At 41.7% G+C, this 10,126-nt stretch overlaps 2 protein-coding genes across 9 annotated transcripts in view; one reads left to right on the top strand and one right to left on the bottom strand.

The window, feature by feature from the left end:
- Positions 1-2,014: 2,014 nt before the first annotated feature.
- Positions 2,015-5,961, top strand: SGO1 (shugoshin 1; the record flags this gene model as incomplete). The annotated part of the gene is made up of 8 exons (XM_082302062.1): positions 2,015-2,150; positions 2,234-2,430; positions 2,846-2,950; positions 3,418-3,482; positions 3,644-3,783; positions 4,372-5,208; positions 5,394-5,568; positions 5,820-5,961. 8 exons carry the CDS (start codon positions 2,015-2,017, stop codon positions 5,959-5,961), a joined length of 1,797 nt encoding a protein of 598 aa, XP_082158188.1.
- A 2,127-nt stretch (positions 5,962-8,088) lies between these two features.
- Positions 8,089-10,126, bottom strand: part of KAT2B (lysine acetyltransferase 2B) — a 39,971-nt gene continuing 37,933 nt past the window's right edge. For 3 of the 8 annotated variants that reach the window (XR_014227118.1, XM_082297943.1, XM_082297945.1), the window contains 2 exons: positions 10,065-10,098; positions 8,089-8,665 (listed from right to left, as the gene is read on the bottom strand). Coding sequence is in view for 4 of the 8 variants with exons in the window: in XM_082297943.1 (XP_082154069.1) it covers positions 8,611-8,665; positions 10,065-10,098 (89 nt within the window). In the remaining 4 variants the exon portion in view is untranslated. Of the gene's footprint in view, positions 10,099-10,126 lie in introns of all 8 variants that reach the window. The other 5 variants (XM_082297942.1, XM_082297944.1, XM_082297946.1 and 2 more) reach the window with 5 other exon arrangements.

The following is a 10,126-nucleotide window of genomic DNA, read 5'->3' as shown; positions in this document are numbered from 1 at the left end:
ATGTTGAATCCTAAAGAAAATATGGGGTTTTTTACATCATCTCATGTCTCCAAAGGGGACTGGCGGACTGCATCAAGGGCTGGGTTTGCAGGACAACTTATTTGCTAACAGGAATGCAACACCAACTTTAACGATATCTATTGATGAAGTAGGACAGTAAGTTAAACATTTATTTATACCAGTGTAAAAAATACATAGATGAGGCCAGCAATGCTGAACTGGACAAACAAAAATTACATGATCTTGCAAGGAGTGGGAAAGGACAAATGCATGCATATCATGGTTTCTGTCATGATCCACGAGAATTTTTCAAGTTTGAAATCAGATTGCCACACCACATCCAAGCTGTAATAAATAAAACCAGGAAACTGGGAATAGCTGTAAGAAAAAAAAAAAAAAAAAGTGTAGCAGCTAGGAAATGCTGACTTAACACAATCGAGAAAACCATTTATTCTGTTAGTAAGACATCGTTTAGCTGATTTTTTCTCTCCCGTTTCTCTCAGTGTTTAATCAAGGTTCAGCACGCCACAGCCAAGATGCATATGAGCACATAGAAGATACAGCTCCCTGACGCTTGTCGGGAAAATCCACAAACGCCAGAGGTTTATGTCCAAAAAGGAGACAGAGGAGTCCTGCAACTTTATTCGAATAAAGGGAGAGAGTCCCCTGGGCCAGGGTGTTCTCTCTCGAGGCTTCGGAGGGCGCAGCCTCCTTTTATCCTGAACTCCGGGCCTCATGTTGCCGTCTTCCTTTCCCCAGTGGCTGAGGTACTAGGAAGGCACAGCCTTCCCGGACTGCCTACCCCATATCTCCCCCTTGAACCTGTCGTTTTACCCCAAAGTTCAGAAGCTCGGGACTGTGTAGACCCACTTGTTTCAGTAGCCAAGCTGTCAGGGCTCTGCAACAAACCTGCAGCCCAGAGTTAACAGAGACATTAAGACCCATTTCAAAGACGTGAACACCCATACCTTCACCCATCAAACTGTTTGTAAAGACATTCGCTTTCCTTTTACGTTTGTCCTACGCTTCACGGCCTGGCTGTGGGCAGCCCTCGTAGCGCAACTCTAGAGTGCGAAAGATTCATCCTGCTGCTGCTGCAAGAAGCGGCCACTGAACTAAAGCCCCGCAGATGACATATTTCTATCTCCCGGCCCCGCTATTTACCCGCACTCACTCGCTCCGCCCCCGCCGCTGCCCCGCGGCCGCTGAGGCGGTGCCGCGGGTGGGCGGGGCCAGGGGCGGATGCGCGCGGCGCTCGCGCCGTGACGCGGCGCTGGGGCGCACCAATGGGAGGCGGCGGCGGCGGGGTTTGAACGGCGCGTGGCGGCGGGCGCGGGTGGTGCCGCCCCGCGGGGCCGAGCGGTCGCTCCTGCGCTTCCCCGGGCGCGGCCGGAGCGGGACCCGGGCGCGGAGCGGAGCGCAGCCGGGCCCAGCCGGGCCGCGGGGAGACAAGGAGCCGGACGTGCGGAGACGGGGAGGAACGAGCTGCGGGAACAGGAAAACTCCGGGCCGCTGCTGCCGCTGCGCCTGGACCTTTGCGGGCCCTCCCGCCGCCGCCGGGGACTCGGGCGGCCGCGGCCGGTCGGTAGGAGGTGCCCGGCTCTGCACTCGCCCTTCCGAGGCGGTACGGCCGGTCGGTGTGGGGTGCTGGGACGCTGTGCCTGCAGCGTTAGAGGAGCAGGGGGCCGGCTGCCGGCGCCTCGGGAGACCCCTCCCCAGGCCTTGGCTCCGGTGCCGGTGCTTTAAGCCCTCGCCGGGCCCGCCGCGGGCGCCGAGCGTTCTGCAGTTCAGACAACGCGCGGCCGGGAGAGGCCACGCTGCAGCAACTGCGGTGAGAAGGGCCATAGCTGCGGGTCTTTGCCGGGTTGCGGGTCTTTGCCGTGTGTGTATCTCCGCCTAAAACTGCCACGAGCTTTACTCGTGTGTCCCTGTGCCTTTTCTTTTGGCGTTGGAGGAGCGTGGTGCAACCCCAGCTTCATGGGTTCTTCACCTCTTCTACTTTTAAAGGTAGAAGATGGCAGAATACTCGAGGAAGTCCTTTAAAGACAGTCTGAGTGACATCAAACAACGCATGAGAGAGAAAAGAACTCAGAAATGGTCAAGGCTGGGTAAAACTATCCAGTTCTCCACCGTAAAGGCCAAAAGAGCAAGTAAGATGCTTAAATATCTTAGGATTTATAATTTATTTGTTTTCTTTTGAAACCCAGTTGAAACACTCACTGTTGTCTTGCAGCCAACGACTCCAACAAAATCAAGATCATTCAAGCAAACAACAGAGATCTGGCTCTGTCCTTGCAAGAACAAAAGCTCAAACTGAGGGAAGCTGAAGCTACCATTCTTCAACTAAGGAAAGATTATCACATTTTGAAGACTCAGATGTTTGACTTGCAAAGAAATCATAGGTTCCAGCGAGAACAAGGACTTGTGGAGGTATTTTTAATAATAACTTTATGAGCTGGTGAAGCTGAAAATTAGAATCTGCACCAATCCACTGATTGATATCTTTATATGTTTTGATGTGTTTCATAAAACATTAATTCAGTACATACAACAGGGTTTTTTTAACCTAACTTGGTATGCTGGTTTGGATACCATGACACCTGGTAATGAACTACTTTTTTTCTCACTAGTCTTTTATATTTACTTAAAATATGAAAGAGTAAACCTAAAATCTTAATTTAAAAAAATATTAAAGTCTATCTTCTGTGAATTTCGTAGGGGTTTTCTCACAGGTGAGGGCAGCTGACAGGTTTCTTCAGATTTTAGTTATCATAATGCTGATAAATTTGTAGTTGGTACTAGAGTATGATAGTAACAGTGTTACTGTCCTTCCATTGTTCATTAGAATCGACTATCAGCCTTGAATGAGATAATTTCCAAAGTCTCTCAGAATTTACTGGACTCAGTCACTCTCCTTGGCCCAGCAAAGAATTTGTGTTCCCTAGATGTGGTAGGTACCTTTTCCTCTTGAGGAGCAGGACTTCCATTACTGATTGCCCTCACTCCTTCCACCATAGATGCACACAGATTTTTAGATCTGAGCCTTAATTTAGTGGAAGGACTACTCCCACAATTCCCAGTATGCCATGGGGTGCACACTGTGGGGCTGTGTCAGTAGGCTGTAAGTAGGACTGAGGCTCTGCTAGGAGGTGGTTGGGGCACCCTGATTTTCTGGGGTTTTGTGCACAGTTCCTTCCCCTGTCCACGTGCTCTAGGATTGGGCTGGTGATGAATGTGCTGATGTGCAGAGGCTGAGAAGGTGGCTGGCTAACAGCCACAGCACTTGGTGCTAGCAAGACAGACAGAGTCAAGGGCCTCTTTGGTCCTTCCTTGGGTAACTTGGCTGTTGTCTAAAATTTGTAGATGGTGCAAGCTTGTTTTACCCATTTAATCACAGTAAGATTTATTTTTTGACAGAATCAAAGAGTGCTTTCTTCAGGTCCTGGAAGCAGTTGCAGTGTCACAGGACCAACAAATTCAATGTAAGTATCATTGATTAATGCCTGCTTATGTTTGGAAATTCTGTTACAGGAAGTTTAATTTTCTGACTGGAAAAAGGGAAGAAACCCAATGTAATGAAACTGTTCCTTGTCATACATTTTATTGCTGTTCAGTAAATACTACCTTTGGTATTTTTCTCTAGAGGACCTCTAAAGTGTGTTCTTGAAGACAATCCTGTACCTCCAAGTGGGATGGAAGCTGGTGGTGACAGAAATTCTTTGTCAAAGATCTGTGTGGAATCTGACAGTGACATTTCCTTTACCAAAATAATTCCAAGCGAAGGTAACTAAATCAAAGTATCAGATATTGCTCTATTTTGAATTAGGAAAAAAATGTGTGAGTACAAGTTTAAATAATTGCTGCTTTTGAAGGAACTGACAAGTAATTTTCTGCTTATTGTCATAAGGGGGGAATACTAATGCTGTCCACTGGTAAAATGTTTGAATGAAGATGCCCAGCAAAATAGGGAGGAATTTGAAGCTGCTTTATCTTCTCTATACCTGCAGTCCAGTTTCATTATCTACTGAACTGTTCAACCAAGTAAAATTACCTTTAGACAGGCATTAGCATTTTATGAAATCAATAAAAAATTGTTAACAAAGCGAAATACCCAGGAAAATAAATGACCTGTAAATAACCTTTCCAAAAGGAACAGTTTATAGGAAAATACTAATGTTATATACCTAACTGCTTTCTGCCTGGAACCTGTATTAAACAGAGCTTATTTCAGTTGCCAAATCCTAGTTTATAAAAATCTGGAGAAAACCCAAAGAATAGTCTGAATTTTTGACAGGTTCAGAATTTTTGCTCAAAACCTTAACATGGTGTTTCTGTTTGGCTTTAATATGACATTTTCTCTTCAATCACAAGGACAGCCATCTGATTTTCATCTGAACAACACAGAGTCAGAGCTGGAAAACGTTTCTTCAAGTGTAAAGTTTGGATTTGGTAGAGTATTACCAAAAGGTGTATCCACCAGACGTCACTTTTCAAAGATGAGGAACCTTGATATAATTTGTACTGGTGTCTTGGACCATTTAGAAGCACCTGATTCAGTAAAAGAACTTTCTGAACAGAATGAAATTAGGCTTGAGGAAAGTCTAGAGGAGTGTGCTGCAGAAAACATAAATGCAGCTATGCCTGACTTGAATGAAAGCAAGGTCGATTCAGGGCTCGTGTTGAGCCAGAAAAATTCTGGAACTACACAGTTCAAATTAAAACGTAATTCTGATCTTAAACAACCGGAGTGTAAAAGCAGAGAAAACCCTCAAAGAAAAGAAAAGCACCAGAAAGGAAAACCGCAACGGCCGCTTACTTCCCAACAAAGACCAGGAAAACAAGGTAAAGAGGCTTCTAAAGAAAAGCTGAATTTCTTGCGTGGTAGCAGTGATGCTTATGACTTCCATTTGGAAGAGAGTGTCCATCTTACACCTTTCCGACAAAACAAGGTGAACAGCAGTGATACCGAAGTGGAGGACGAAGAAGACTCAGCTGAAACCAATACCACTGAGTCAAGCAGTACTGCAGAGGACTCTGATGACAGCCTCTACGAGCCTTACAAGAAGAAAAGGCGAAGTTCAGTGGACAAGAACCCTACATCACCAATCCATGCAAGGCCAAGGTCTAAAAGATGTTTGGCACAGCGTGAGCAGAAACACTGTCATGAAGAAGAGACTGAAAACAACAAATCAAGTGATAAGTCTACTAGTAAGTGCAGAAAGTGTTCTGTAATTGGTTTTGTTTCCTTGAAAGAACATTGCTTAAGAGGTTTAGGCCTTTTTATTTTAGGAGGTTTTTTTAATAGCAACTAAAACTAATGTTTTAAGAATGGTTAGATTTTCTTTTAAGCTTGCTTACCTGAATGACCGGACCTGTGCCTAACTTCTTCACAGGGCAGCCTTCTGAGCCATCTCGTGGGCATCTCTGTGATGTTACCAATACAGCCGCAGTGCCCCCCAGCACTGGGGATGCAGCAGCTGTCCCTGAAGGTGAAGAACCTCAGACTCCAAAACGCAATCGGCGAAGCTGTACTGTTACTGTGAACTACAAAGAACCAAGTATTGTAGGGTAGGTTTCTTTACTTTCCAGTTTGATACAAAGTTCATGATATTCCATCCAATAGAGGACTTGAGAGGCCTATTTAGATCTTGAAAACAAGACCTTAACAAAAGAGCTTATTCAAAGAAGTCTGGAGTTAGTAATACAGCCTAGTTCATGTGGAATGGAACTTAGTAGCTAAAAGTTACTGTTTTAAGTGATGTCGGGAAAAAACCTCAGTTTTGCCTTTTTTTTTTTTTTTTTTTTTTTTTTCCAAACAGGAAACTCAGGAGAGGAGATCCATTTACTGATACAAGCTTTCTGTGCTCTCCAATTTTCAAGCTGAAAAAAGATGCTAAACGACATTCTCTTAAGAAAGATTCTGCAAAAAAATACAACGAGAAATTGGTTAGTTGTCTTTGAGATTTTCTGCAAAACCATGCTTGTACCATGAAGAAAGTAATTTTCTGGATGGAATATTTTGTTGCACAATATGTTATATAAATATGTAAATAGCTGTGTATCTCATATTAAGGATATCAGATGAAGGGGGCCTGTATTTTTTCTAGTGACATGTTTTTAATGATAGGGATTGATTTTATAACTAAAGTGATTCTATTCAAGGTTCTTTTGAATGGATCTGGCAGTATATGAGAAATCTGTGATGGATAAAATGGTGAATGTCATTTCATGGGTGAACCTTAGGCACTTAAGATGTTTTGGGCAGGAAGTATTTTTAATACAGATATGTGTTTGTACAGATCTTGTTTATGTGATGGTTGTAGTTTCATGTTGAATCTTACAATAAACATCTTAGTGTTTGGAAAGAGCTCTGAGTGGGTTGGTGTTCCTGTGGCAGTTTCCATAGTTACTCCAAGGGCACTAATATCAGCACTGGGCATTACAGAGACCTGTATACTCTGTCCCCATCTTGTGTGGTAGCATAAGCAGTGTTCAGAAGCAGTTTACCAGCTGTAATTTGATTCTGTAGCTGCAGCTCTCAAAAGCAGCAGTTTAGGCTTAGTTGGTCCTGCACTGAGTGCAAGTTAGAATCAACCAGACGGAAACAAAGCAAATTTCTTGTGAAGGTTGGTGAAGAAGGCGGCACGTGGGTGGAATGTAAACTATTAGTCCCAACTGTTGCAGGACATTCATAACAGTTTATAATAATTTTGTCCCTGCTTTGCACAGTGCCTTTCCCAGAGGAAGAGCTGCCACATTGGAGCTTGTGCTATCTGTGAGAACAACTGCTTTATCAGCTGTCCACCACTCAAACTACTTTTACTTTGCCTAAGACACACTTAAGTATTAAAGGGTACATAACTACCCAAATGAAAGCTACATTCCAAATAACTAATGGGAAAGTACAAAAACTACACACTCTTCATTTGTTTTGCAAGATTGCCTGTCCCACTTCAACAGGTGCAAGATCTCTCCCTTTCTGTAATAAAAATGTTAATTACTCTTTTACTTGTAACTTCTTGCATGACTCTTTACAATAACACTAGCTGCAGCTACTGAGTGTTTGATAGTTGTTCACAACACAGCCTTCGAATGTTTGAACGGAAACTTAACTTTACCTTTGTATCCTAAAATTCTAGCCACAAGGCCTCACCATCTCAGTCTGGAATTCTAGTACTAGAGGAACTTGAGCAGAGGGGCTGAGTTGGTTAGAGCCTAGTGCTAATAATGCCTACCTTGTGGGTTCAATCCCTGTATAGGCCATTCACTCAAGAGGTGCACTTAAAGATCCTTGAGGGTATTCTGTGAATCTCAGGTCCTTTCATGAAGCAAATCTTCAACAGCTGTCTTACCAGGGACAGAGAAAGAACAGGGTCATTGCAAAGCAGCCCATGGCAGGTGTGGTGGGTCTGGGTGGGTTTTTCTTCTTACTGGATTGAGCAAGCTTGAAGAATTGAAGTGAGGGAACTGTGTAAGGAAGAAATCAGTCCTTCCTGATCTCAAATGCTTTCTCTAGAAGTGTTCAGTAAAACGACTCTTGGCCACTGTTGCTACCCTTTAACAGAACACTTTCACAGGACCAAATCTGAGGGGATGGGGGAAAAAAAAAAATCTCTTCCTCAATCTGTAATTATCTGTCACATTGGACAGGTGCAGGCTTTGTTTATGTGACCATCAGTACCATTATGGTGATGGTACAAGCTCAGCCTGGACTGTAGTTTGCTGCTATATATATTACGTATTGTGAGTAAAGGACTCCTGAAGGCAAATACCAGCAAATAGCATAAGCATGCTTTGAGGTGAAAAACCCAAAACTTTGGAACAGCTAAGTCAAGGAACTGTTGAGGAGATGGGAGTAACAGCACTGTATCCCAGTTACCATAAAGCTGGGAATGCTACTTGGACTGGTCACAGCTCAGCCCATCGTCCTCTTGGTGAACTCAAAGGCCATTTCACATATTTTCTATCTGACCTGGACGAGGCACTGACAGCACTCCTGTAGCTTCATTGCGCTTGGTTGTGAAATTGCTTCAGTGTGTATGTTTGTATCATAAGTACTAAGTAATGAAAAAAACAGACCAAAATAAGTAGGGTTTTGTACATATATAATTTAAAACTATTCTGTACCAGTACAATATATTAATTTGACAAATGTAAGGTTCATCAGCTGTTAAAGCATTTGCAAAACCACATATCCTACCATAACTTTATTGCACAGTATCTATGAAAATATCAATTCTTAAATTAGAAAACACGTTTCAATATAGAAGAGACAATCTGATTGAAAGACAATAAGAAAATCTACTCTGAAAATAAGAAAAATTCACAGGTTACCAAGCTTAACAGGTGCATCTGTAGGGCCAATCTACAAAACAGGTTTATAGCATCCTGTTCTGGCTATTAAAGAAAAAGTACTCACTGTACCTTTGTTATAGATCCCAATGCAGGTCAGACTAAATTCATACAAAACACGATGGCAAGTCCAGCATTAACATTTTGAATACCTTGGGTAGCACATTTACTACTTCTAGATAGTTCCTGACATCTCCTTGCTGAATTGATCTGTGATCTAACATTGCACAGGCATTTTGCAGGAATAGATTCTTTGACTCAGCACAGGATTGGTTTTCTCAGTCCCATAACTTGAATTTTACCAGTGTAACATCTGTAAATATAAAACACCAAGAATGAAAGTTTAATCTGTTTTTCACAAAAGCAGTTATAATTTACAGTTACAAACTCTAATTAGAAAATGTCAAGGGACAGCTTTTTGGCCTGTACTGATCTCCATTAAGGATTTAGGTGTACCTCTTAAATGTAGTGTAAGCAGCAAAATATATATATATTTTTATATATATATATATATATATGAGTGTGTGTGTTCTTTTTGAAGATATAATAAGAGCTGTAAAATGTTAATATGTTCCTGGGTCTAAATAATCACAGTTAATAAGCATTTACAATAAAGCTTGGTAGAAAATCCAGTTTACCACAGAGCCAAGTATCTAAGCTTGAAGCTGTCCTATGTTGTCTTCTTTTGTGTACAATAGTCTTATTTCTGCTGAACAATCTAAAGAATTTAGCAGTGAAGAGTAGTAACTAGGGTGGATCATGAAGTGCATCAAAACCTTAACTCTACTAAGCCAATTAAAATTGTCCACTAGATGCGAAATAGTTTCTAAAGTTATTTTGGGTACTTATGTCCTGCATAAGCCAAGTCACTATGACCTTACGCATCTAGCCAGATTTTTTTTCTTTTTCTTTTTTTTTTTTAAAGAGTGGTTATGAGATTACAATTTGCAGGTAAAATATTTATCAAAACTGAAAATGAATAGAAAAACTTGCATCTATCAATGATTACAGGCAGTCCTTTTTCAGAACTGACTGCTCTTCTCTCACAGCTTCTCAACCAGCTGAGTGTTTCTTTTAAAAAATAATATCTTATAAAAAGATTCTACAAAGAAACAAGTGTTTCAGAACCCCCCCACACCTGTTGTTTTCCCTTACGATTTTCTTTTTTACTGGAAAAAATAATAAAACTTTATCAAATAGGTACTGCATTAGGTAAGATATAACATTTGTTGTCTGGGAATTTTCTTCATCTTCCCAAACATGTGCAACTTCCCCCATGTTTGTGGGGTTTCTGAGGCTGTAGCTGATAAACTTATTAGGAACATAAGGTAATCGGCACACAAAAGAAATTTTCCGTAATTAAATACATTATAAAGCATTTTAATAAAATAATTTTTGTAACTTCAGTATAATACATGTTTGCAAAACTAAAAGGGTTTTAAAAAGTGCTAAGTATTAAACAGAAGTTTCTTGAAAGTCCCACAACTCAGATATAGAACGGCTTTCCCTGTCCATAACATAGGCACGCTATTTGGTTGTAAAAAAGACAGTGTCACTTGTCAATTAATCCAGCTTCTTTAATTTTTGTGTAGAAGAATTTCTCCAGTATATTGGCACATTTGTAGTATTCACTCTCGGGGGGGTTGTACTCTCTGCAGTTTGTAAAGACTCGCTGCAAGTCTGCCATGAATAATTTCTTAGACACGTAGTACCTGTTCTTGAGTCGCTCGCTCATTGTTTTGAGATCTGCACAGAAGAAAAATAGATTAACAGC

This window comes from Coloeus monedula (genome assembly GCF_965178545.1).
Source record: "Coloeus monedula genome assembly, chromosome: 1".
In the NCBI taxonomy this organism is placed as follows: domain Eukaryota; kingdom Metazoa; phylum Chordata; class Aves; order Passeriformes; family Corvidae; genus Coloeus; species Coloeus monedula.
Note: the sequence above shows the minus strand (reverse complement) of the source record. Positions and strands in the feature narration are given on the sequence as shown.